The 27,416-nt window shown below is 36.6% G+C and overlaps 1 protein-coding gene across 2 annotated transcripts; it reads right to left on the reverse strand.

Annotated features, from left to right (window-relative positions):
* Nucleotides 1-10,314: 10,314 nt before the first annotated feature.
* Nucleotides 10,315-24,390, reverse strand: LOC119990013 (2,3-dimethylmalate lyase-like). Of its 2 annotated transcripts, XM_038835819.1 has the most exons (9): nt 24,014-24,390; nt 22,506-22,717; nt 21,109-21,390; nt 19,384-19,506; nt 12,905-13,055; nt 11,476-11,696; nt 10,902-10,938; nt 10,687-10,812; nt 10,315-10,602 (listed from the first exon to the last, which is right to left on the reverse strand). In XM_038835819.1, the coding sequence occupies exons 1-8, from the start codon at nt 24,333-24,335 to the stop codon at nt 10,694-10,696; spliced, it is 1,467 nt and encodes a 488-aa protein (XP_038691747.1). In that variant the 5' UTR covers nt 24,336-24,390; the 3' UTR covers nt 10,315-10,602; nt 10,687-10,693. The 2 variants fall into 2 exon arrangements, with proteins under 2 accessions (XP_038691747.1, XP_038691748.1); XM_038835820.1 differs by lacking the exons at nt 10,315-10,602; nt 10,687-10,812; nt 10,902-10,938; nt 11,476-11,696 and adding an exon at nt 12,669-12,807.
* Nucleotides 24,391-27,416: the final 3,026 nt, after the last annotated feature.

Here is a 27,416-nt window from a genome sequence, read left to right on the forward strand (position 1 = left end):
AGCCACAAGGAGGGTTCATAGGATTATCAATATTGGCACCTTCATGGAGATACCTGGGTGTAACAAGACTGGCCCAGAAATCACGAAGGAGATGGTTCATTACCATAGAGATGGTAATTTTTGAAGACAACAAGGGCATCAAAGGACCACCAGGCAGAGTATCAGTAAATAGAAAATATTCAGAATCAGGTCCATCTGAAGGCAGGGATAAGAAGAAATTGAAGATTTCTACAAAAGATCTATCACTAGTGCAAGCTAAGACAAACTGCCCATAGGAAGTGAATTTGGTAGGTAGTTGATAATCAGGAAAACGTAAAGCAGGGAAGTAAGTGAACAGCCAAGGCTAAAGAATCCAAAGGCTGCCAGAAAGACGATGGTAAAAGGGTTTTTCAAAAGTGAGCAAAGAAAGACAGTGATAGATACAGCCTAGCCAAATACTACCTAAAGCTACATTCTGACCTTCTGCTAGGGCACATGCAAAGGGGAGATAATCTTTGGCAAGTTGATTTGCAAAGGTACCAAAGACATACCTGTATAGCAAACACCACAGGAATAGAGTATGCTCTTTGAAGGTAGGTTCCCCAAGATGCCTTGTGGAGCTCAAACCTTGGTAAGAAAAAGTCTTCTTTTCCTCCATTACTCCTACCTCAGCGATCCTGACTGAAGAAAAGAGGCAGGGAGCATCCGGACTTGTGATGGGCAATCCAGTTAGGGCATACATATCCCTCAACGTGATGGTCATATGGCCATCGGGAAAGCCAAAAGAGTTTGTTGAACGAGACCAGAAACAGCAGGCCGTTGAAATCAAAGATGGGTCAAAAGGGATTGACTCAAGGGTCATGTCTATAAGCCGATCAAGTCCCTGTTTCATCCATTGTACACCGAAGGTAGCTCGAAGTCGACTGACCCAGTCTCTCCATCCTAGAGGTGGTTTGGGCCAGGAACGATGTCGTTCCAATAGAGGTAACTCTTTTACATGATTAGCAAGAAGTTCTTCACGAAAGGATGATGAAAAGCTTGTCAGTCTTTCGGGGGAAAGGTGGGACTCAATAGGAGTAGTATTTGGAAGAAAAGAAGCCATTGTTAAGAGAAAGCTAGGGATTTCTTAAACAGGTGAAGAGATAAAGAAGCGTGCACGAGTGAAGGATTAAGAGGCAGCAGCTGATCAAATTAAATGAGGTAAGAGAAGAGTTTGAATTTTAAATGGGTCTTATTTAATAGTAACTGATATTTGAGAAGAAGCTGAGGAAGGGCCAAGAAATCAGCTTGAAATCCAACTTTGAACAGTTGAAATTCAAGCTGGGGGGGGCAATTGTTGGCATCAAAAAATATCTTGGGCCTAATAAGCCTAGTCCATGTACAAGGCCCAAGGTGCAGCCCATACAGTCTATCATGTTTTATCACAGCCCATAAGCCCATATTATTGAAGAAGAGAAGCCCATTTGATGAGTAACTGCCAAGTAGAGTTGTGCTGAGAATGGTCCATGAAAAGAGAAAGAAGTGGTGGCAGTTATAACAAGATGGTCCAAGTGGCAGCTTGTGAGAAATTTAAAGGAGAACTAACATGAAGAAGTGGTAATGTGGTAATGGTTTCAAACTGACAGAAGATGGCATGAATCAAGGATAACTGCAGAGAAATCATGGTTTATGGAGGAGATTTTCGTGCAAAGACAGAAGATATATAAGGTGGTAGACAGACAGACGGAACACACACAACCAATCAGTAAAACAAACTACTCAAGCCCAAAGACAACTTCAACTTTCAAGCTTCCTAGCATTCTAGCATTTCAATTACATTTCCAAATCTTTGTCAATCTCAAACTATGTCAAATTCTCTTGTATTTATTTCCAATCAAGTTTCAATACCAACCGTCGTTGTGTAAATTGTTCTTGGTATCTGTTTTTGTTTCTTCATTTCAATCTCAACGAAGCGCACTTCAGTGGAGTTGGGGAACCTAGAACTATTGAGGTCCCAAGATAGTTCGCTCAATCGTCTAGATAGAAGTCATATTTACATTCGGTGCAATTTATTCATTAGTGTAGGAAACTATAATCCTTGGCACACCCGTAAATCACCATCACCTTGGGCCACATTTAGGTGACAACAGATTTCAAACTCCCTGAGAATACAATATTCTTTTTCCAAGATAGTTAGTCAACGTAATATGAAATCAATGCGGAAAATAAACAAATAAGAACACCACAAATTTAACAAGGAAACCCTGACTGAGAAAAAACCTCGGGTCTATGAGCGACCATCCTGTCAAAGCAATCCACTATGTGAAAAAAAAATTACAATCTATTGTTACCTACGACTCGATCATACAACTTGACTCAGCGTATGTTTTAACCCCAAATCAACACACCAATGATGATTTGCAATTGCTCTTGGCGCCTCCAAGAGACTTTGTACTCAAGAACGATCCAAGTAACTTTTGAGGTAGCCTGTGTAGGTTACTTCGAAACAGTACAATCTTGCTCTTCTTCTTCCTCTTATGGATCAGTCAGAGAAATCAATAGAGCAGCACTCAAACACGAAACTCACACTCTCTCACAATGAATACAGACATGAATCACTCATCAAAACATCTGAGAAAGTGGAAAAACAAACAAACAAAACAGACTCGAAACACAAAATATTTCACTCTAGGTTTTTCTCTCAAGAGCTTCGATGTTCTTCACTCCATGTTGATGTACTTTATATAGATACCACGAACCACTTCTGATAATCTCAAATGTTGATCAGATGATTATCTTGAAGATAATTGCTGCACATGATTAAGATAAAAACCAACACATATATATCCAATTAATAGACATTAGTTCTTATCCAACAACTAATAAACAAGGAGTCCATATCAACTTCAACTTATCCACAAGGAGTCCATATCAATCTTCAGTACTTTGTTCCTATCACATCTCCTGTATTAGCTAATATCCAGATCAATTTTATCTGAATAAAAACGTGTTCCAAATCAATACAGAGATAGAGTTCAAGCAAAATAAAAACTGTAGATTTAGATCGGTAACCTCTGAAGCTTACCAGAAGCTTACCTCAAGACTATTTCAAGTAAGTTTAATTTATCATACAAGTGTCATATCAGTGTAGGATTTTTAATCCCAACACTCCCTATGTTGAATTCCCTATGTATCGAGATTTTGGAATATTTGAAAATGGATGACTATGAATATCTTGTTTGCCTGTGCATATGATTGCCCCAACCTTGACCCCGGTTGTGGTTTCTACTAACTAGTCTCAAGGGGTGACTAGAGTGTGGTCGGAGCGATTTTACTCTCGCACTATATAATGGAATTATCTCCACGATCTTTTTGACGGGAAAGCATACCAATGGATACTCCACATACTAACCAGACTGACAAATATGGGAAAAATTGTAAAGTGGGGATGCTGGAATCCAATGGATATAAATTATGGAATGTCAGACAAAGATGATTTGTGTTGAAATAGAAATCCTATGAATTTATAATTATTGCCTTTAAAAGAAATTTGAGATCTGTGTTGTGATTTTGTTACATTATGTACAAATTTTTATATTTGAAAAAGATTGCTTTAATGATTTTTGATAGATATATGAATTTGCCTTTGCAAAAGATTGCTTTAATGATTTTTATATCTGTGCAGACACGTGCACTCTCAATGAAAACATCAATGATGAATACCCGTCACACGGGATGAGGGACTCTCTATTGAAAACTCAGGTTGACAATAGGAGGTTTGTCCTCCCTTATAAGCTAGACTCCAAACTCATCATCTTTTGATGTGGGATTGAGTATGCACGTCTTCGTGCATGGCTAATGGTTAAACATTAAACAAAATTAAAAATAAAAATAATATATATTATATATATGTATCGGTAACGGTAAATATCGACGGGTAGGAAGCTCACACCCGTTACCAGTACCAATTATGTCGGTAAATTTACCATGCCATATTATTGATAATGGTATACCAGTTCATGCGAAAAATCGATAACAAATCGGTCGGTATCGGTATGGTAAATCTGTAGGTTAAGTCAACTTTTGGCCACCAAAAGATACTCAAAGTTTTACTTTGGTCACCCAAAATTCAAACGTTCCAAGTTGATCACCGAAATATTTTTTTTGATACAATTTGGTTACTCGGACAGATTTTGGAAATTTAGGGCAGTCAACTTGCTGAGTTAGCAAGTTGACCAGATGGAAATTGCATACATGGCATGACGACGTTGATGAGTAAGCAGACGGTGCTGACATGGCATCAATCATTTTTTAATAATAATATTTTTTTAATATACTAGTGCCCTGTGTAAAAAAATAAAAAATACTTATAAAAAATATTGGCCTCTAAACCCTAAAAATCAGCCGCCCATAATCATACAAAATCAAAAACCTTGCAAATCATCAATCTCCTTTATCTCCTTTCGGATGAAACATGTTCACAATCCTAGATTTACGTCATCAAAACCTCTTGATAAGAAGTCATTTTCTCTGATTTGCAAGTCATTTGACAATAGAGAATCCAAACATCGAAGGACCCTCAAGCCGCCACATCAAGAACACCTCCGTCGGATCTCACATTCTTTTCGGGTAGTGGGTTGTTGAAATTTGCTGAGAATTGCAAGAATCTTGAGAAGCTTTGGTTGTGGAGATGAGCCTCGATCTTCAGATATTGAAGAGGTCAATGCCTTTTTGAACCTTCTTTAAAACGTGATCGATATCTCCTTGTAATGTGCAGCTCGCTTCCATTGTTGAATGGAATAACTGCCAAGCGAATCGAGTAGGAGGAGAATAGCTCGACACAGGATCTCAATTTTGTCATGATGGGAGCAAAAAAATTGTGAAGGAGAGGTTGATCTGGAGAAGGTTTTGGGTGGAGAAAAAATTGGTGACTTTGGAAAGAGATTGAGGAGGGAGAGAGGAGCAGGAGGAGAATGGACAAAAGAATGTAGGTGAGCTTTGATAAAGTCTGATTGCAGAGGTGGTGGCTACAGAGGAAGATGGTGGGTGATGTTGTGAATTTAGGGGTTTTTTAGACGAAGGAGAAGATGAGGTGGACTTTTGAATTATTTATTAAATTTAATTTTTCTTAAAGAATTACACATAATCACATTTTTTAATAAGAAATGAATTGTTTGAATTTTAGATGCCACCTGGCTCTTTGACTGTCCGAAAAGGGTTAAAACCTGTCCGAGTGTTCAAATTGTATCAAAAAAAATCTTTGAGTAACCAACTTGGAACATTTGATCTTTGGGTGACCAAATTGAAACTTTAAATATCTTTCAGTGACCAAAAGTTGACTTAACCCACAAATCTGTAATCACCGTTATCATAACAACCCTATGTCAATGTGTGGGAAAATGAATTGGACTGGCTCTTAGATTTGGGAGGCTTTGAGATACTCAATAGCTTTGGGATGCATGACTTGAGCTACCGTCACCCGTGTAACATTTTAGTACGTCATCAATGAGTTGCATCTGCAACTTTGATTGGTCCGTGACTCCCGCTCTGATGACATGGATACCTTTAGTTTAGAATAATAAAAACAAATATATTTATTAATTTTGTGGAATCTATCTCATCGTATTTGAAAGTTAAAACCCGTGAATTGTGGCCTTTTATTGTCGGTACAACGGTGATTGGTGGAGATTATAATAACAATTATATAGTCAGCAGTTATCAAGCTTTTGCCAAAAGAATAAAACATTGACTTGACTTGATTCAATGTATGTCAAGCGCCAGAGATGGTGGATCTACACGTTCCTGATCCACCAAGCGACAAAAACCATCATACGTGTAAGATTCTATGTAGAGTGCGCTAAAAAATAGTCCTTTTCTTTCTTTCTTCTTTCTTTTTTTTTTTTTCTCTCTTTTATGTAGGAATCTTGCATGCCATTTTGTTTTCGTTATTTTTTTTTTCAGTTTACAGAAAAATGTGTTTGATTTGAATTGGTGATAGCTGGCTATTTACTGAAAACAAAATGATAAGCTTGCATTAGGTTTGGTAACTTTTAGTGATGAAAATGATAAGCACACAAAGTTTTAAATTATCTATATGCCCATCTTACTTTTAAAAAAATTACTTTAAAAAAACTTCGCCCTATTTCTCTCCTCACTTTTGCTCCTACACACATATGCATGACATCATCAATTTTGACTTTTTTCATTTTCTTAAATAAAACTTCAAAACGATTTATCTCTCAAAATACACAATGGATTTTGAAAAAAATTTATATATTTTAAATCAACGTGGGAAACTCTTTCAAACGATATCACTCCTCGATAAATTCTGAGATAAAAAAAAATGCACATATAAATTTAATTTAGGGGTTTTTACCCATAAGGACAAAAATTAAAAGTTGTATTCCAACAAGGACATTCTAAAAAAAAACTTTAGAAAAAAGTACAAAACCTACCAACTAACCAAAATACCCTCCATCCTTCTTCTTTCTCCTTCTTCCTTGCTCCACCATATCGGAAGTTCGTCATCCGGCCACAGTTTTCGACGAATCAACTACCGAAATGAAGATCTAGGTCAACCCAATCAAAGCCCAACCATCACCGACAATCGATTATCGCTTGAGTCGTCAGAAAAGCCTCATGAAATCACATCCACCACTTGAAAAACAGCTAGATCCGTCCAATATGGTCAATGTCGACGACTATCAACGCCCCCAATCAACTCCATGTAACAAGACGCATCACCTATGAGGTTTTATTGCCTTTGCGAACTCTTTTTTTCTTCTTCTGAAATCATATCTGAATCTACAAATATTATATCTGTTTCAGATCTGTTCAGATATGTTATCTGTTTCGAAACTTCAAACATATAACATTTCATTAAAGACAGATAACATTTTAGCAAGACAAATGACATTTAGCAAGACAAATATCAAATTAATCGAAACAGATAACATATCACCTGTAGTTTGTAGATCCCAAAAAACCACGAAAATCACTACAGAAAATGCCAAAAATAATGAAGTGATGATAAATCGAAGGAAAACAACAAGATCTATAAGTCTCGTGGTGAGTACGAGTAGATCTAGTTCGAATACAACAAAAATCGAGATGAAAAATCACTAAAAAATGTCATAGAACTCTCGAATAAGCCATGAGGGGCGGAGAAGAAGCTTCTGGAGGCGGAGACGAAGCATTGGGCAGAGGTCAGAGATGAATCATGTGCAAGAGGCATGTGCCATGTTTGAGGATGAAGATGAGGGTATTTTAGACAATAAAACCATATATTTTAACCTTTTGTCTTTTTTGAAATATTAGTTCAAACTACATGGACTTTATGGAATAAGACTTTTAAGAGTGTCCTTCTTGGAACAAAACTCTTCAATAAGGGGCTAATCTTTAATTTTCCCTTTAATTTATCTACACTATAATGAATTTGTCCACACTGCACATAAATTTGAGTTATCTGTACTAATAGACACACTGACATCAAAAACGCAGTGGCGGATCTAGAAAACAAAGTGAGGGGGGCTTGGTTGGTGGTGGATTTAGGAATGTATAGGAGAAAGGTTAAATTTTGACAGGGGTTTGGGGGCAGCAGCCCCGAAATTTTTTTTAGGTCTATTTACTGGAAAAATAACTGAAAATAAGTAAATATCTATATATTCATTAAATTACATATAAAAAATTAAAACATATATTGTTCAAAATAACCAAAAAAAATAATTATTTTAAGTGTGTTAGACGATTTTTCATGAAGTATAAAACATCTATCATCACTTATGAGTGTGTAGCAATCAATATTTATAGTTTATATTACATGCTATATATTTTTCAAGAGTGTGCTTGAGACCAACTTCAACATAGTGTGGCTCCATTACTATCTATATATTTACACATATATATACATACATATATGTATTAATTTTTTTAAAAGGGTGGGCGGCTTCGCCACTGGTTGTCCGAACATACTAACGTGGAACACATTGATGTAAAAAATGCAACTCCATTGTGTAAAATTTGAGGCTCGATTTGACCTTTAAAATGTTCGAATCTCTAAAAATATATTCGACATAATTCTATGAGTTTTTTAGTCTTGTTTCCAACGCCACAAAAATCATCACAATCGAAGATGAAATGAGTGAGTTATGGTTGTCCGAACATACTGAAGTCAAACACACTAATGTCAAAAACACTGCTCTGATGCACAAATTTTGAGTCTCAATTCGACCTTTAAATTATTTGAATCTTCAAATTGTTAATTAACTCAAAAAAAATAGAAAGAGTATGACTGTTATGATAGCGGTAAATTATCCAATATCGTATCGTTACAGACATATTGTTTACCGAAAATCATAGAAAATTGGTATATCATTTCTAATACTTCAGTATGGTAAATTTAACGGTAATCAAAATTCAAAATCAAAAAATTTACCGATTATCGACATATAATATTAATATTTTAAAATTTTAATTTCTTTTAATTTTAACCCTTGGATGGATGACTTGGTGCTAATAAGATCTACACCATTGATTGTTTAGGGTCACTTTTTTGATCCTCAAATCTCAATCTCACTCTCTCTGGTCTTAGGCTAACATCTTCGTCTTTACCGATTGTCTCCTCTCCCTCTCTTCTCTCCAAAAATAAAATTCCGATCGATCGGGAATATTTCCGATTGATCGGACATGCAATCTGGTAATTGAGATTTACATGTCCCGATCGATTTGGCTCCAGTTCTGATTGATCTGAATTTGGCTCTGTCTCTAAATGTGATTGATTCTGATCGATTTTGCATTGTTTCTTCAATGCATGTCTCGAACACCTGAAATGTGCACAAATAAAATACTTAGGCAATATCAATTCTCAATTCACTCAAAATGGCAAGAAAATGCATGTAAAGGGGTATCAAATATATGCATATTCTAGGCACACCAAAGCCCCATCTACCCATTTCTGATGTCGGTTTGACAAGCCGTCACCACCGTTGAACTCCTCGTAGCGTGACGCTCCTACCCTAGCCATTAGCTGCTCCAAACGATCATCGGAGGCGGTAATTCGACACAAAACCGACTGTGACCCAATGTGACTTGACCCTATCCAGACATCAGCAAACTAGAAAACAAACTGAAAAGAGGGAAGTGGAGGAGGAGCCTCCTCGGAGCTATACCAAGGAGAGGGAAGTTGAGAGAAAAATTTTAGAGGGAAGTTGAAGAGTTGAGAGTCAAGATTTGATACAACCCAATGGGACAAAGCTAGAAAGGCAAATTGTCAAAAATCCAAATGGAATGAGAGCGAAATGGAAAAGTAGTTACGGATCCCACAAGTTCCTTGAATTCTATGGGCAGATAAAAATGTCAAAATGACGCATCATTTTGAATACATGTGACAGGAATTCAAGGAACGAGTATAGGACTCTCTTAGGGATTAAGTGATACTTGGTTTAACGTGGAGTTAAGTTTTTTTTTTTAAAGACTCATAGGTCACATACAAGTTAAGCCATGCCCGAGGGGTATGAAGACCACCACAACAGATAAAAATTACCCAAATCTCAACCTCCTGGTGAGAATGGAACCCTAGACCTCAAGGTCCTGAAAAGACAACTTGACCAACTATACTACCTCCCATTCCCAACGTGGAGTTAAGTTAATTAGTACACACCTACATGGATATTTTCGACACGATTTATCATAACCTATTCTATTGCGGCTCTTGCCCGAATTTCTACTTTGGAGATTCTTTGATCGGGTAGAGCCAATTTCTACTTTGGAGATACTTTTATCCGTATACTAAAGGTGGCACGACCAATTTGCTTGTTTGAATTTAACAAGGATAGACGAGCCATTAAGTTTGTTTTTTTTATCTCAGTCCGACCCATCGTGTTCGAGTGGGAATTTGTTGGACTTAACTGCATGGATTGGGCCACCCAAGATGGGCTATACTAGGTCCAAGCACATGCTTAACATATATATATATATATATATTTTTTAACATATTAGAGAGTAAGATTAAACTATTAACTCTAAATGGATTGGGATACAAAGGTCTCATCCTAATAAGTAGTTGAGGTCAACATGATCTGAACTAAGATTATAGGATAAGAAGACCATCTCTAGATAAAATTATGAGAATGTATCCTAACCAAAATGGGTTTGATGACTTTCATAACGTGAAAAACAAACCATTGTACCATAATGCAAGTGTAAAAAACATAGGAGCCTACTTTGCAAAGAAAGAGAATGAACTTAAAAGGGTTTTTTTGTACCAATCATTGTGTTGTAGAGGCATTTTGAGATTTGGTAAGTTGAATCGTTGCATCCGTCTATATCATGAGGGACAGTCAACAAGATCCCAGTAAATACGTAAGTGTTTGCCTAACCATATATACCTAGTATGTATAAATACACCATATTCATATTCGTGATACGAATTTATTACACTACCATTGACCCAACCCCCGCGATTTCTCAATGTAGTAACGTCAGGATTTCAAAAATAATACGTGCCCAATAGTCATAACCAAGAATTCTAAAAATTATCAAGAGCGTTGTAACACCAATATTGTTGGATAACAAATGTCATAAGTCATAACCAAGAGAAATGTAACTTTGGTTTTCCATTAGGCTTACAAGTATCTTAAAACCACCCTGCAAACAACCAAAAAAAAAAAAAAAACACAAGATCAGAGTTTGTGCAATGCGTTATACATCATGAAACTAAAGGTATTCTACCATGCCGTTATTCTAGAAAGACTTGAATCCTGTCACCCATCGTGTCTTTAAAATCTAACAATAGCTTCCCTCCAACTTCCTCAGCCGCACCATCCAAAAGCTCTTTCAAGTTTACACCTCCCATAGCTGTGCAAACAAAGAATCAATCATTTTTGTGGTCAGCTTTGTTAATTAACTTATATCATGCAATCATTAACTATCACAAAAATTAATACCTGGAACAATTTTTGTGACTCCTTCTAGGAATCCAGCCTGGGAAGTCAAGAAAAAATAAAATAAAACAGTAATTCTAACATTCAAAACAGTCAATGACCAAACGCCAATTCATTAGTAGTCATTCAGTTTTATCCTTCTTTTTCCCCAGTGAGTAGTGCGTCACAAAATAAATAAATAAATAACATTATGAATGACAACTAACGAGGCATGATTTGAAGACTTGCGTAGTGAAGGAAGTGCATGCAAAAATAATGAGAGTGATTAGCCCCATCCCCTTCCCAACTTCACAGTTATTATTTTTTTCCTCAACAGGAATAATATGATATTGGGGGCATGATCATAAAACTCTAGAATCTACTAGGAATCAAAGCAACTAACTTATGTCCAAAACATATGCATTATAGCCGAAGACCAAACCCAGCGTTGAACGAGAAACCTGTATTAGCGTTAGTTTCAAGAATCATAGGATAAGAAACAAGCTTATTTGACCTAGGGGAAGACAAGTAAACACTATTAAGTTTCAACCCAAGCCAGCAATATGCTATTTTCATTGGTGGTTCAGGAGTTACGTACAGGGATTCTAACATCAAGTTTCTCGAACCCATCTCTTCCAGTAATTTTGATTCGCAAAGTCCGAGACCAGATTCCAGAAAAAGATGCCCTTGTACCACCTGCATTAAAGTTATTGTATGTGCTAGGATCTAACACTTCAACAATCACATCTTGAAAACTTCGACCTCCTTGCTCTGAGTCATCTTGAACTCTCCGCTGAATTCCATACACATTGCTGCTGGCTGAACCATAATCTACATTTGTAAGACCAGGAAAACAGAAGCAGGCAATAGACGCACACAAAAACACATGCACATAAACCTCAGTTAGCTGGTGATTACGCTGTCATTATAAAAACATAAGCCTTTATCAGGACCTTTCATTGAGAAAAGCAAAAGCAGCTTCATAAGGAATATACGTTTTCGGACGTTTCTAGAAGCATATAATTCAAAGAACAAAAAATGATCCATGATCAATGCTGTGATATGCGTATATGTGCCATTATTTCCCATTCACAGTTACATTTATGGATTAATTTATTCATTCAAGATATGGTTTTTAAAAAAACTTCAGATGTTCATATTGCGCTTAGATTGAGTTTTCAATGCATGAGTTTGTTTCTTTGCTGGAGAACATATTTAGTATAGTACGCATTTGCATAGTTTGACAAGAAAAGAGTCAAACTAAAGCAATTAAAGAAATTGAAGATAAAAACGAAAGATTAACAGAGGCCATTTCCTCTACGATATTGCATGGGAACGAGCATCTAATGCCAAGCATCAATGCCATGCAAGTTATTCAACGGAGGCTGCTAGGAATAAGGTATAAGAGATGCCCACATCCAAGAAGAATTAAACTAGGCAAAAAAACCTTTGGATCATGGCCTATGAAGTGTAGTTCATTCTCTAGCCTAATCAAAAGATTCATGAGGGGAACCATATTTACCATGCAACCATGGACCATGATTTCATTTTTTTTTACCAAAATTTTTATGAAATACTAGATAATTACCGTGAAACCCAAATTTATGATGATTTTGAAGAACAAAAAGGACTAATGACAAGGCATGAAATGTTCTTGCCAGAAAAACTTGGAATCACCCATGAGAAGACATGACAGAACTATGCAAATATGAACACCATGATGAGTATTAGGACAAGATGTTGCAGGAAACCACATGCACCAATATTGGTTGTGCTCTTTGGGAGGAGGTGTACGGGCATAATGCTGGAGGTCAAAATTTGAAGCCTCTATCAGCCATGCTTGTAAGAACTTTAAAGAACGGGACAGGTTTTTTTTTACCGCAGTTATGCCAAATGCAGCATTTTTGAGGGAGCAAAGGCATATTAACTCCTAATGTCAAGGAAAACAAAGAATATTGATCACTTGTTTAGATAAAAATAATATTCACCGTTTCTCATTTAAGAGGTCAAACTTTCATCTCACCCACCTCTTTCCCTAGACAGCTGACTGCCACTGGTAGCATACCGCTTCTCTTCTTCATAGTATGTGCTGAAGCCCAAGATTTCCTTCATTTCGTCAAAGGATGGCATGCTTCCAGGAGGTGGAACGCGACCTCCTTTGATGGCAATTAGTGCATCCTACAATTAGTTGTAAAAAAACTATTAACAACTCTATCATTTTCTATATAAGCATATGATGAACCATATCACGTAGAATTACTCAAGAGCAGGACAAAATTTGCTGGGGTTTTCCAAAATATGAGCTTTACCCAAATTCAATAAAAGTTTTTCTAGACCTTACAACACAGGTTTAGTAAGGACTAGAGAGAGAAATCTGGAAATGATCAAGTGAAAGCAACCATGATGGAGCACGCTGACAGCAGGATTTAAAAGTGTTTAAGAGGTGTAAAGGGACTAATTCTAATGCTCAAGCGCTAATATGGCATGCCATGGATGATGGGTATCTCAATTGGGAGTTAGGGTAGTCTTAAGTCTTAACAGTCTTTATTGAGTCTTAGTTTATGCTTTCTTACGTTAGTTTCCTATTGGGTCAGTTTTAAATAAGTTTCCTTTAATTTTCATTATAGGGGTATTCTACAGTATTTCGTGAATTTCGATATTGGTAGGAAAACAGTCTTTTATTATGTCAAGTAAAGTCCTAGTTGAAGTTCAGAATTCCACTCTAACTCATAGTTTCATTGGGACTTTAATCTTAAGGAAACTAATAGGTTCTATAAATAGCTATGTAATCTCTCATATTTTGATCAATGAATGAATATACAATTGAGAATCATCTAGAATATGGGATGAGATTGCTAGAGTTAAGGAATTTAATATGTTAGCTATAATTAAGGTGATTGAGAATCATCTAGAAGATGGGATGAGATTGCTAGAGTTAAGGGATGTAATTTGTCATCTATAATTAAGGAATTCTAATCTCCTTAATTATAGATGATCAGATATTGATTGATTCCTAGAAAGCTACATTAGGGGAATTAGCCTTATTTAGATTAGATTCAAATTCTGTTGTAGAGAGTATAAATATTACACCTTGTAACCAAGAATGTATGTAATACAATTACACCTTTACAATTCAAGTTGGTATCGGAGCCTCTATTCTGTCACATCTCAACCGTCCAACACAAACCTTACATTCCCAAAACTGATCATTCACAAGCCCTCAATGGCTGACACCAAGAACACATCTGAAAATGCCGCTCAATCCACAACCAACAATGGTGATTTCCACAATCTACCCATGGTCTTCGAGAAACTTAGCTCTCACAACTATGTAAGTTGGTCTCAATCTGTGAAACTCACACTTAGAGGCAGAGGAAAATTTGGGCATTTAGATGGTTCAAAAAAGCAACCAGAGGAAAGTGCTGCTACCACCAAATGGGAGGAGGAAAACGCACTAGTGACAGCTTGGCTAATCCAGACAATGCATCCTAGCATTGGGAAGAATTATCTCTTCATGGAGAATGCACAAGAGGTTTGGGAGGCGGTGAAGGAAGCCTATTCCAAAATGGGCAATGATGGACAGATGTATGAGATCGAGAATCGCATAAGGGACACCAAGCAAGGTGCCTCTGATGATATGAACTCCTACTATAGCACTCTTAGAGGCTTATGGTTGGAGTTGGACTATTACCAAAGCATGGAGCTTGGAGCAACAAAAATCCCACCAGCGGTGACTAAAATGCTAGAGAAGGGAAGAACTTTTAAGTTCCTTGCGGGACTTAAGCCTGAATTCGATGCTGTGTGTTCTTTGGCTATTGGGAAAACACCTTTTCCTACTCTTAGCGAGGCTTTCTCTATGGTAAGAAGTGAAGAAAGTAGGAGGAAAGTCATGGCTGGAGAGGAATCTGCAGAGACAGCCATGGCTGCCAAGGTTGATGGAAGAAGACGTGTGAAGGGAAGAGGAAAGGATCCCAAAGCGGATCTTTGGTGTACCCATTGTATGAAGTCCCGCCATGACATAAACAATTGTTGGGTGTTTGCTAAGATGCATGCACAAGAAAAGGCAGCAAAAGCTACAGCAAATGTTGCTGGAATTACGATTTCAGATAGAGATGATCTCGGCTTCACCGCTAGGCAGCTCTCTGAAATTAGGAAAATCATGAAGGAAGAAGGTTCAGATGTTGGTACAACTCACTCTGGTATTACTCTCTCGGCCTTAACCTCTATTAGTAATCCTAGAACATGGATTTTAGATTCCGGAGCCTCAGAACACATGACAGGAAATTCTAAATTTTTCTATACATATAAACCTTGTTCTGGGCTTCATAAAGTAGAGGTGGCTGATGGTAGTTGTTCAGCAGTAGCTGGTAAAGGGTCTATATTGGTTAAGCCAAGCCTAAGAGTTGATTTTGCACTTCATGTTCCTAAACTAGCAGTTAATTTACTCTCAGTTCATAAATTAGCTAAGGATACTAACAAGTTGGTATGTTTTTCTGCTGATGATTGTTTCCTACAGGACCCAGTCACAATGAAGAGGAATGGTCTTGCTAAAGAATCTGGTGGTCTCTATCTCCTAGAACCTGACATCCAAAATGCCCAAGAAATTGTTGGACTACACAGTAACTTGAATAAATCACAGGAAGAACTCTGGTTGTGGCATAGGAGATTAGGTCATCCCTCTTTTCCAATTCTATGTCGTATGTTTCCTAATCTCACTAGAAGAGTTAGGGTTAGTGATCTTAGCTGTGAATCTTGTGAAATGGCTAAACACCAGCGTGTAACCTATCATTCTAGTGATAATAGAACTTAGATTCCCTTTTCTGTGGTACACTCTGATGTTTGGGGACCATGTCGTGTGTCTAGTAGATCGGGCCATAAATATTTTGTCACCTTCATAGATGAATCCACAAGACATACTTGGCTCTACCTTTTAAGAGATAAATCTGAAGTCTCTAAAACCCTCTATAGCTTTGTTAACATGATTGAAACACTCTTCAATTCAAAAATCAGAATTTTACAAAGCGATCAAGGGGGGAAGTATACTGGATATGAGTTGAAAAAATTCTTCACCTCCAAGGGAATAGTCCATCGTATCTCTTGTGCTTATACACCCTCTCAAAATGGCTTGGCCAAAAGAAAGAACAGGCATTTACTAGAGGTTACCCGAAGCCTTCTATTTACTCAAAATGTTCCAGCTTATCTTTGGGGGGATGCAGTCCTAACAGCTGCTCATATAATCAATTTACTTCCAAGTCGGATGCTGAATTTTGAGTCTCCTCATGATAAGTTAAATCATCACTTTCCTTCAGTGAAGTTTTCAGTCAATCTACCCCTCAAAACTTTTGGATGTGTCTGTTTTGTACACAACCCCGCAATAGGCAGAAGTAAACTAGCTCCCCGAGCCTTCAAATGTGTCTTCTTGGGTTATTCTCTAGTGCATAAGGGCTATAAATGTTACTCTCCCACTCTCAAAAAATTATTTCTTACACGAGACGTCACGTTTCATGAGTTTTCACCATTCTACATCACATCTAGTCGTAAGGGGGAGTACCTAGCAGATTCCGACCATCTGTTCTCTTTTCTGCAACCAGAGGACATCCTATCAACACCTTCAATAAGTCCTACTACCTCACCACCCTTGTCCAGCCAAGAAAACCAGCACCAAACACATGCAGAAAATTTCCTAGAGACAGAACCTTCATCTTTAGGGGGAGAACCTACTGACGAACAGTCTTTAATACCAATCTCTCAACCAAATCAGCCACCCATACAATATGTGCACCAAAGAAAAAAAGGACTCACAGAATAGAATGCTGCAGAACCAGTAGAAGCCACCAATTCCGCGCAAGATCACTCCAATTCAAACACTGATTTGGATCCTACAGGTACACAATCTAAGCTACATACTGACTTGGACCTTCCTATAGCTGTCAGAAAGGGAGTAAGGAGTTGCACAAAGCATCCCATGGCTCGATATGTGTCATACCACAAGTTGTCTCCATCACTTAAGGCATTTACTGCACACTTAACAGAGGCCACACTACCGAGAGATATACATGAAGCACTCAAGGACAGAAAATGGCAGCAAGCAGTTCAAGAAGAATTGGATGCTTTGAATAAAAATCAGACATGGGTTCTCACAAGTTTACCTAAAGGAAAGCGGGCTGTAGGTTGCAAATGGGTATTCTCACTCAAATACAAAGCTGATGGAACCTTGGAGAGGTACAAGGCTAGACTGGTTGCAAAGAGATTTACTCAAACACAAGGAATAGATTATTTTGAAACATTTGCACCCGTGGCCAAGCTCAATACCATCAGAATTTTGTTGTCCCTTGCTGTAAACAAGGATTGGAAGCTCTACCAATACGATGTGAAGAATGTTTTTCTGCATGGGAAACTAGAAGAAGAAGTTTACATGGAGGTGCCGCATGGCTTGAAAAACAAGGAGAATGAGAATAAGGTGTGTAGACTGAAGAAAGCTCTCTACGGATTAAAGAAATCACCAAGAGCTTGGTTTGGTAGATTTGCTAGATTTATGCTTCTTATTGGCTACCATCAAAGTCAGGGCGACCACACATTATTTATCAATCATAACAATAATGGTAAGCTGGTTATCCTAATTGTGTATGTGGATGATATTGTAGTTACAGGTGATGACAAAGATGGTATGGCATATCTTAAGGAGAAAATGGCACGCGAGTTCCAGATTAAAGATTTGGGAACTCTAAAATACTTCTTGGGAATTGAGATGGCCCAATCCAAGCAAGGTATTTTTATCTCACAACGAAAGTATGTACTTGATTTGTTGAAAGAAACAGGATTTTCAGGAGGGAAACCTGTAAATACACCAGTTGAGGTCAACAAGAAGCTTGATTTAAATCAAGAAGGAGAAGTAGTGGACAAGGGCCGATATCAAAGGCTTGTGGGAAAGCTCATCTATCTAGCCCATACAAGACCAGACATTGCCTTTGCAGTGGGCTTGGTGAGTCAATTTATGCAAGATCCAAGAAAGGAACACATGGAAGCTGTGTACAGGATATTGAAGTATCTGAAGTCTTGTCCTGGCAAAGGAGTACCATATTCTAAGCAAGAAAACAGAGAAGTTGAAGCCTACACAGACTCGGATTGGGCTGGATCTGTCATTGATAGGAGGTCTACCACATGTTATTGTGCATTCCTCTAGGGAAACCTAATCTCGTGGAGAAGTAAGAAACAAAAGGTTGTGTCTCGCTCTAGTGCGGAAGCGGAATTTAGAGCGATGGCAGTAGGGGTTTGCGAATTATTGTGGATCAAAATTATATTGAAAGATTTGAAGATTCCAGTTGAAAGGCCTATGAAGTTATACTGTGACAACAAAGCGGCTATATCCATAGCCCATAATCCAGTGCAACATGATAGGACTAAACACATAGAGATCGACAGGCACTTTATCAAGGAGAAGATAGAATCCAGGGAGATTTGTACGCCATATGTTACTACAAAGAAACAGCTTGCCGATATATTGACAAAGGGAATTGACAGCAACTCCTATGGGATAATTCTGGACAAGTTGGGAATGATAAATATCTATTCACCAACTTGAGGGGGAGAATTGAGAATCATCTAGAATATGGGATGAGATTGCTAGAGTTAAGGAATTTAATATGTTAGCTATAATTAAGGTGATTGAGAATCATCTAGAAGATGGGATGAGATTGCTAGAGTTAAAGGATATAATTTGTCATCTATAATTAAGGAATTCTAATCTCCTTAATTATAGATGATCAGATATTGATTGATTCCTAGAAAGCTACATTAGGGGAATTAGCCTTATTTAGATTAGATTCAAAGTCTGTTGTAGAGAGTATAAATATTACACCTTGTAACCAAGAATCTATGTAATACAATTACACCTTTACAATTCAAGTTATACAGCTTTGAGAGAATTTGTTAGCGAGTGATTTGCTTTCCGATTGCGTGATGCAATCACCCTTTGGTGTGATGCTTAGGTTATCTTTTCTTCATTTCTTTTACTTTCCCTGCAATTTCAGATCCGATACTGCTATTCTAATCACCCAAAACACAAACTTAGTTGCTGATCTACCTAAGAAAGCTTCAAAAGGAGGATTACAAAAGTTGGCCTACGTCACACTAGCCATGGCATGAAAAGAAGATAACACGGTATTTAACAGAATTGTAAACAAGAAGTGGAGCTTCTGGTGAAAAAAATTAGCTGAAAATATTATCATGAAGATAAAATTTAAAAACAAATGCATCGAAACGAAATATGGGATTAAATTATAATGCTCACATCATGAATAGGGTATTTCTGACAGTAAAATAAGTGCATCAACGGAGCAAAATATCAAAGATTTTTGGTTATTCAGCCAAAGAAGATGCATTGCGCATATACCATGCATAGATTATTTCTCACAGCGTAATAGTGAGAGATGCTTAACTGCCTAAAATGCTATCCAAAATTTTTCATGCTTTTTTTTTTTCTTTCAAAAAGGTATTGAGATGACACCTGCATTGCTTGAATAGAAACTCCAATCAAGGAAATAGGGTAGGCCACAAGTTTATATCCTATATCTTCAAGCTCCAATGGATTAAGTATTGGTGTTTTTCCCCCTCCTTCAAGCATGTTGGCCTACACAAGAATGGGAGAGTCCAATTACTAAATAGGAATATATTACCACATAGGCACATACACCTTCAAAATACGCTAATGCATATCCTTGTAATAATGTTGATACAGTTGAATATCATAGCAGCTTTAAAAGTAAACTGATGTAATTGGGTCATCCAACATGTCTGTATTTAGAATGTGGCATACATTATATGAGCAACAAAACAGTTGCTCTACCCAAATCATCAACCTGTCGTATTCAAGAGACTTAACATAACTGTTGGGAAATTACACTTGAAACATTACAGTTTTTATTGTAATAGTCACAATTCCCCACCTGCCCCCAGCAAGCATCTCACATATACCAAGCTCTAAAAGGGAAAACAATAATCATAACCTAAAGCACTAGAAGAAATGAGGAACCGATTAAAATATGGGAAAAGCGTAATAAAAGAAAGGATTTTTAAATATCTTAGCAATACAATTGAGAATGAAAGAGAGGTTGATGCTTGTGGATGAAATGGAAGAGTGCACTGGAAGTCTTGTGCAATATATATTTCTAGTAAATCTCCTAAACTGGTAAAATTCATGATGCTTGTGTTTGATTGAGGTGCCAAAAGAAATTAGCTGGCAAAATGTGAATTCATTTAGTAATCAAGGAACCTGAATTTTTCTAAATCAAATATACATTACCATATGCCATTGGGATTTCTCCAAACTAATTGCCAAACACTGCAATCTGAACTTTTTGCAAAGAGTGATTATCCTACAAGGTACAGCGAACGGAATTTTAAGGGCCCTGAAGGGTTTTGCAATTCTAATAAGATCAAGAATTACAACCACAGCCAAGTGCCAACAGTACCAAAGTATTGCAATGTCTCTATATACAGAAAGGTTAAATTGTCTTACATTAATATCAAAGCAAGAAAAAGCACTTACTAAAGAAACAACTCAAAATTAAACAGCAAAGTGATACTGAAATTCTGGGGCACTAAAAAAGTGAATCAATCATCTGTGACTAACAAAAGGCAAACAAAAACACATTGTATTACATTAAGATCAAAGTAAGAAACGGATCCATTTCTTAAATAACAGACAAAAGATTGAAAGGCAAAAGTGATGCTTAAATTCTAAGGCACTGAAAAGTGAACCAATCATATGTGCTATGACTAATCAAAGGCATAGAAAAACACAACAAACAGAAAAAAAAGAAACCCCCTTTCCACCTGACTCGTTTTCTATCCTAATGAAAACTGTGCTTGAACTAGAATTGCAAAAAAAAAAAAAAAAAACAAAGAGTAACCAGGAAAGAAAAGTAAGAAGTCGAAAAAAAATTGTACTTTTTAGGCAAGCTTTGGGGGATATGGACTTGAATGCTTGACCTTGAGGTCAAGGTGATAAGAGGGCTACCACTTCAACAAGTGGAGCTTCTCTTGGACGTAGACAATTTTGATCATTGGTTTAGCTCAGCATGCAAGTACAGCCTCATTATATGACCATATAGAAGATTGACTGTTTAGCTTCTCAAGTTTTAAATGTTAGGATATCAAATTGTTTATGAATGATATATAAAGCATCATCGAGTATGCAATAGCATGGGCTTGTGACTAAAGGAGATGGTACCATTTTCGGGACTAAAGGTGAGATTTCACAAAAGGCCTTCATCTCTTCCCTTGAAGCTAGTGCATCAATGAACAAAACATCTGCTCCAGCATCAGCAAAAGCCACTGACCTCCAGAGTGATTCATCCAGTGATACTGCTTGTCGTGAATCAGTTCTTGCCACAATTACAATGTCAGAACCACTCTCTTCCCGAGCATCAACAGCTGCTTTTATTCTCATCACTGCTTCCTCTCTAGGTACCACTTTCCTACCACGTGTATGACCACAAGCTTTTGGAGACACCTTGCATTGAAAGATTTATAAGCATCACAAGTCCTATACCACAGTCAATATCCATTTTGAATGATAACGATGCAAATCATTGAATCATCAGTTTAGCATAAAAGACCTAAGTTATAACTTCAACCAATGAACAAAATGAAGATCAAGAAGAGTCTTCTAAGTATGGCGACAAATTCACAACATTTAAAGCCAAAATAAGAGATTGGAGTATTATAAACTTCGCATGCATGAATATTGAAAAGCGAAACAAGTACCCTATGATTTATGAGGACCCCCAAAGGAGCACACTGTTACTACAGAAAAATAGAACTTTTAGAATAAGAAAGATAAGACAAATTAATATTGAATTCACCCATATTGGACCCTCAGAAAAATTTCAGAATTATTGCAACTCGCAACGTCTAAAATCTAAGCAATAATTTGTTAATGGTCCCCCTTTGCTGAATAGAAATAGGCAGCGGCATTATATCATGTTATTGATCATATTCAAAAAAAAAACAAAAAAACAAAAACAATAGTCTTAGAACATAAATTATCATCAGTTAGTGATAGCTTCAAGATTTTTCCATAGATAGATGCAAATTCTCCTAAGTCAAAGTCCAATTACAAGGATACCGATCTCATCTATTATAATTTTTAACCAATATCATGCCTACTTCAGTCCCTACAACACTTGTACCCTCATAAGATAAGCCGTAACTTCAGAGGAATTGCAGAAATTCTAAGGTGGAAAGAAAATTTTAAAGAGAGGGCTTTTTCTTGATATGCTAATGACCTTATTATTATATCCATAAAAAAGAAACCATGCACATGAAAGAAACTTCAAGAAGCAATTGCCAATGACTACATACAATATTAAGAGAGATTTCTTTTGTGTATGAGGTCAACTAAAACATGAAAGTTATTTTATTTTTGTTTGTTTTCTGCTCTCCGTCTAAAGAATGTTACATAATTCAAAAGAATTGCTTCAACTTGAGTGCCCCGTTTTGTATTGGAGATTTTCACAGAAAGGTCGAACAAAAAATAAATCAAAGGGTAGATAAAAAGTTAAAACAATAAAGACCATGATAAAACAAAATCACCAAATAATAACACTTGCCCTAAATTATATAAACCTGATCTTCAAGAATAATCCCAGCAAAACCAGCTCTAATATATCCCTTGACAGTTCTTTTGACATTCATGGCATTCCCATATCCATTATCACCATCCCCTATTACAGGAATTGTGACGGCCTGGGTGATTTGTTGCCCTTGATCTACCATTTCTCCATAGGAAATAAAACCGGTATCCGGCAACCCCAATCTTGCAGCCGATATTGAAAATCCTAGAGCAAGAAAAAGGAGTATTACAAATGGCAAAATAAAATAGAAATACTCAGACAAAATTAAGATCATTACACACCAATTTAAAAAAAATAACATGTATTAATTTATGGCTCCACTAATAGAGTGGAATACATCGATGATGGGCTGATGGCCCAAAAAGAATGAAAAGCATTTCTAATCCAGGGCCACTTTCTAAGAGAAAAGATGGCCAATAGTTATGATTAATTAAAAAAATGCTTCGACAAAAGATAAGAATAATTTAATATCCTCCACATTGATTCGGTTAAGAAATCCAAATAAAACAACACCAATCGCTTCCAAGTTTCAATCATTAAAAAAGAAAAGGAAAAGAAGAATTTATATACAAAACGACAAACATAAATGAAATATAGACAAATCAAACCTTAACATCATGTTAAACAAACCTCAAAACTCAGTGCACCTCAACCCCACCCCCCAGCCGCATAGTAAATCTACTAACGCGGATGGAAGTGGCACTTAAAATATCCCAGTGAACACTATAATTTAAAATCTAGGAAATATTGTAGATTCCACCTATTAAAAACAAAGATCTTGATGCTTTAATTTGAGGAATGATCCCCAAAAATTTGTATTAGCATACTGTGGAGTCAGATCAGACATATGCATCACGTGTATAATGTATAGTGTATCTTTGTCAGAAACACGTTCATACTCCATAGTCCATACCACACTCCACAAATCACCTGTCAATATTGGTCAACAAAGTGAGTTTGTAGCCTTCAAGACAGAACAAGATTCCAACAGGAAAAATGTGACAGTGATATAAGGAGCCTTTTTGTTTATCAAGGCAGGAGATGTCTACCTCCGGCTCTGCCTACAAAAGCAAGAGATATCTCCTAAGTGGTTGTAGCTGATGAATTGTATCCCAAACAACAATGATTAGAGCCCAAATATTGGAGTTACTAGAGAAATAAGGACACGAACGAAGACTTGCTTGGATAATTGTTAACAAACATTATCTATGATAAAAATATTAGATTAACGATTTAATTGTATCCCCAATCTGTTTTAAGCTGAATTAATGAAGAAAATTGACAATACCCATTATCATCCAGTAGGGGAAAAAACATCATAATGTTTCAATTCTTAATGCCCACCAATCAGCTCAGCGCATGGTACAAAAATTACTGCAAAATGATTAATTATAAGTAATTGTAACAGTGTTTTACTAATATGAACATGATGTAATTGCATCAAACAGCTCCAGTGTAACAAAACCCATATCAAGAACCCACAACCCAGAAAGCACATACCACTGGTGAAACAGTAGTTGAATCCAGCCCTCTCAACGAGCTTTGCACTGAGAGCATCAAAACAGGCAGGGCCAGGGTGTACTCCAGGCGAATTGAGAATCAGGCGCAGGCATTTTGCAGGGGAGTCCCTCTCAGCTGCGCAAAACACTATGCCTCGTTTTGTGACAGCAGATGTGATGGAAATGGTGTTGAAGGATGAGTTTCTAGTTGGGATTCTGATGGACTGACAAAACGAGTGTTGGAGAGAAGGGGCATCGGATGTTGATGGGGAGGTAAGAGAGATACTCCGGTAATCCCTACCGACGACTGCTGATGGCTTCATTTCCGCGTTGAGCGTTTCACTCTCGTATTCCAATGGTTTCACAAAATTGTTGGTTAAATCATTGGTTATGTCCTTAATCTTTCTCTAAATTCTCAATTATGTCCTCCAAGTTTAAAGTTTCTTGCTTAAAGCATCAACAATAGTGTTATATTTAACATTGTTAACAACACTTTTTGGATAAATATAATGTTATATCACCACAATGAGTATAATGGAGTATATGTTAAGTACTTGAAATGTTACTTTTTCGATAAATATAGCGCTATACGCACGCAATGAGTGAAAAATGACATTTGAAAATTTAGTTGTAGAAAAATGATACTTGAGAGTTGGAGTATATATATATAGTTGATGAATAGTGAATAGAGATGATGAAAAGGAAGAGAGATGAGATGAAAAGGAAGAGAGAGGTGATGGAAAGGAGAATAGAGAGAATGATTTTGAAGTGATGTATTATATTACTACCACTGTGGATGCCCTTATGTCCTTAATGTTTCAAAATGATACCCAATTCTCTTCCGATTTCAATGTACCCGTTGGTTAGTGCCAGAACTTGCACAGATGACACCAGAGATCCAGCATGATTTTTACATGTCATATAAATTTTATAAATAAAGCCACCTAATCCAATAAAACATTCTATTTTAAACATGTGCATGATCTTGACACGTCTTGTCGTGGTGGATCTGGATCATGGGAAACTGTTTGCTTACTTTCTGCTTGAATTACGAGACCAAATTCCCCTTTAACCTCAACATCTTCAAGTTGTGTAGATTATGGTGATGAAGCCATATCATGGTTCTTCTTTATGGAGGCTATTGGAACACTACAAACATGTAGCTTGGTTCAATTCTGGACTTTGGTTATTGTGTCATCACGTGACGAGGATCATTTTTGTACAAACGATTACAATAATTTTAAATTATTTTTAAAGAGAACATGTACAAAAGTTTATATTAGTTTTACAATTATAAAAGAATTTCAATTCTAATAGAAAAAATCTCTACATTTCTTGATAAATTAATTTTTGAATTAATTACCAATAAATCTCTCATGCAAACCATATAGACCAATAACAACTTCATCAAAGTATTATACCAATAAGAACAAGTCCCTAAGTTAAAATATAATACATCATTAAAGTCAGATCTGAATAAAATAAAAAAAATATATGATAGATTTGCCCTTATTTATATAACATATTTGTTTCTTAATTTTTATGAATCTTATATGCAACCTTCCTCAAAATTACGACTATTACTTTTAAATCTTCTCTTTTTCACTATCCTCTTCATATTATTTACAACCTTCTTCCTCAAAATCGTCATTCTTTCTTCTTCTCAAATCTACATCAAACCTTAAGAATTAATAATCAGAAACTTAGGTTTTAAGGTCGTTTGAAAAATCATTCATCCTCATGAATATAAATCATAAATTCTTCAAGATTTGAAGATTTTCAAGCTTTTATGTATTTTATATTGGTGTTTCGTTGCTAGACATATATTATAATTCTAACAATGTCGATTGTGTCAATTTATTATTAAGTAGTTAAATTGTCTTGAGCCTTTGTTTTTTAAGATACGTTCTAATTTCATTTTTTTGGTTCTCTGTTTTGTTGATTTATATGAATGCATTCATTACTTTGTATTTTTTTTAATGAAAAGGTGAAAGAAAATATTCGCAAAAACAATTAAATTTTACCATTCTGTATAAAACAGTGAAATGCACATATACATCCATATGTAAGGCAACAAGTTAATGACTCATTTCAAGAGAAAGAACGAGGAGTCATTGATGTGCCAAATATATACATACATTTGTGCATCCTTTACACATGAGTTCATCTCATTTTGAGTTGATTAAGAGTTGATATTGCCTAAGTGTTGGCACTAAAAATATTATGGGCTAAGCCTAGTTCATGTACAAGGCCCATTGTGCTACCTATTATGATTTGGATTGTCATAGCCCATAAGCCCATATTGTTGTAGACGAGAAGCTCAGTTGTAGTAACTGCCCAGGTGGAGTTATGCTGGAAGTGGCCCATGAAAAAAGGAAGAAGTGGTGGCAGTTATAACAAGATAGTCCAGGTGGCAGCACATGAGAGAAATGAGGCAAGTTGTTGTGAGAAGGTGGTAGTAACTTCCAATTTACAGAACATGGAGTAAATCAAGGATAACAGCAGTAAGATCATGGTTTATGGAGGAGATTTTCGTGCAAGACAGGAGGTATAAAAGATGGTAGACAGACAGATGGAGACACACACAACCAGTCAAACAGACAACAAAAACTCAAGCCTAAAGGCACTTTCAAGCTTCCTAGCATTTTAACATTTCAATTACATTTCCAAATTCATGTCAATTTCAAGCAAGTATTATGCGATTCATTCCAAATTCTCTTGTATTTATTTCTTGTCAAGTTTCAATGCCAACCATCGTTGTGTAAATTGTTCTTGATGTCTAGTTATGTTTCTTCATTTCAATCTCAACAAAGCGCACTTCAGTGGAGTTGGGGAACCTAGAACTATTGAGGTCCCAAGATAGTTCGTTCAATTGTCTAGATAGAAGTTTTATTTACATTTGGTGAATTTTATTCAAATTAGTGTAGGAAACTATAAGCCTTGACACACCTGCAAATCATCATCACCTTGGGTCACTTTTTGGTGACAACACTAAGAAAACTATATTTGCATGTTATAGGTGCCAAGGCAAGAAAGGGAGGAAAAGAGTGCAAAATGAAGATTTGGACTCCAGAACCAATTTTCGATCGATCGGACCTGCCAAAACACTCAAAAATTCATGGAGACAGATTGTATTTCCGATCGATCAGAAATATTTCTGATCGATCGGAAGTGCTCTTCACAGCACGCGCAGTTTTGCGAAAAAGTTCTGAATTCACGTGTTTTTAAGCCAAAACGACCCCAACCTATTTTGGAAACGACATAAGAGTTTAGAGAAGTATAAAATGGTAGAAAATAGGGTTTTGGGGGAGTTCTTGGAACTGGATTTCGTTCTATCACTATTGGAGAGCTTGGAGCCACCATTGGAGCTTGAGGAAGAACAGGGTCTACAAGGGGGTTTTCTC

Source organism: Tripterygium wilfordii, chromosome 21 (assembly GCF_013401445.1).
Source record: "Tripterygium wilfordii isolate XIE 37 chromosome 21, ASM1340144v1, whole genome shotgun sequence".
NCBI classification, from domain to species: Eukaryota; Viridiplantae; Streptophyta; class Magnoliopsida; order Celastrales; family Celastraceae; genus Tripterygium; species Tripterygium wilfordii.

Excerpts from the sequence above, each read along its gene's own strand:
- LOC119990013 (XM_038835819.1), bottom strand. The coding sequence starts at position 24,335 with ATGAAGCCATCAGCAGTCGTCGGTAGGGATTACCGGAGTATCTCTCTT. Across the intron at positions 22,718-24,013 it reads CAACTACTGTTTCACCAGTG|GATTTTCAATATCGGCTGCA; the intron begins GTATGTGCTTTC and ends TTCTTGCTCTAG. Across the intron at positions 11,697-12,904 it reads TCAGCTGTCTAGGGAAAGAG|CCAGCAGCAATGTGTATGGA; the intron begins GTGGGTGAGATG and ends ATTATGGTTCAG.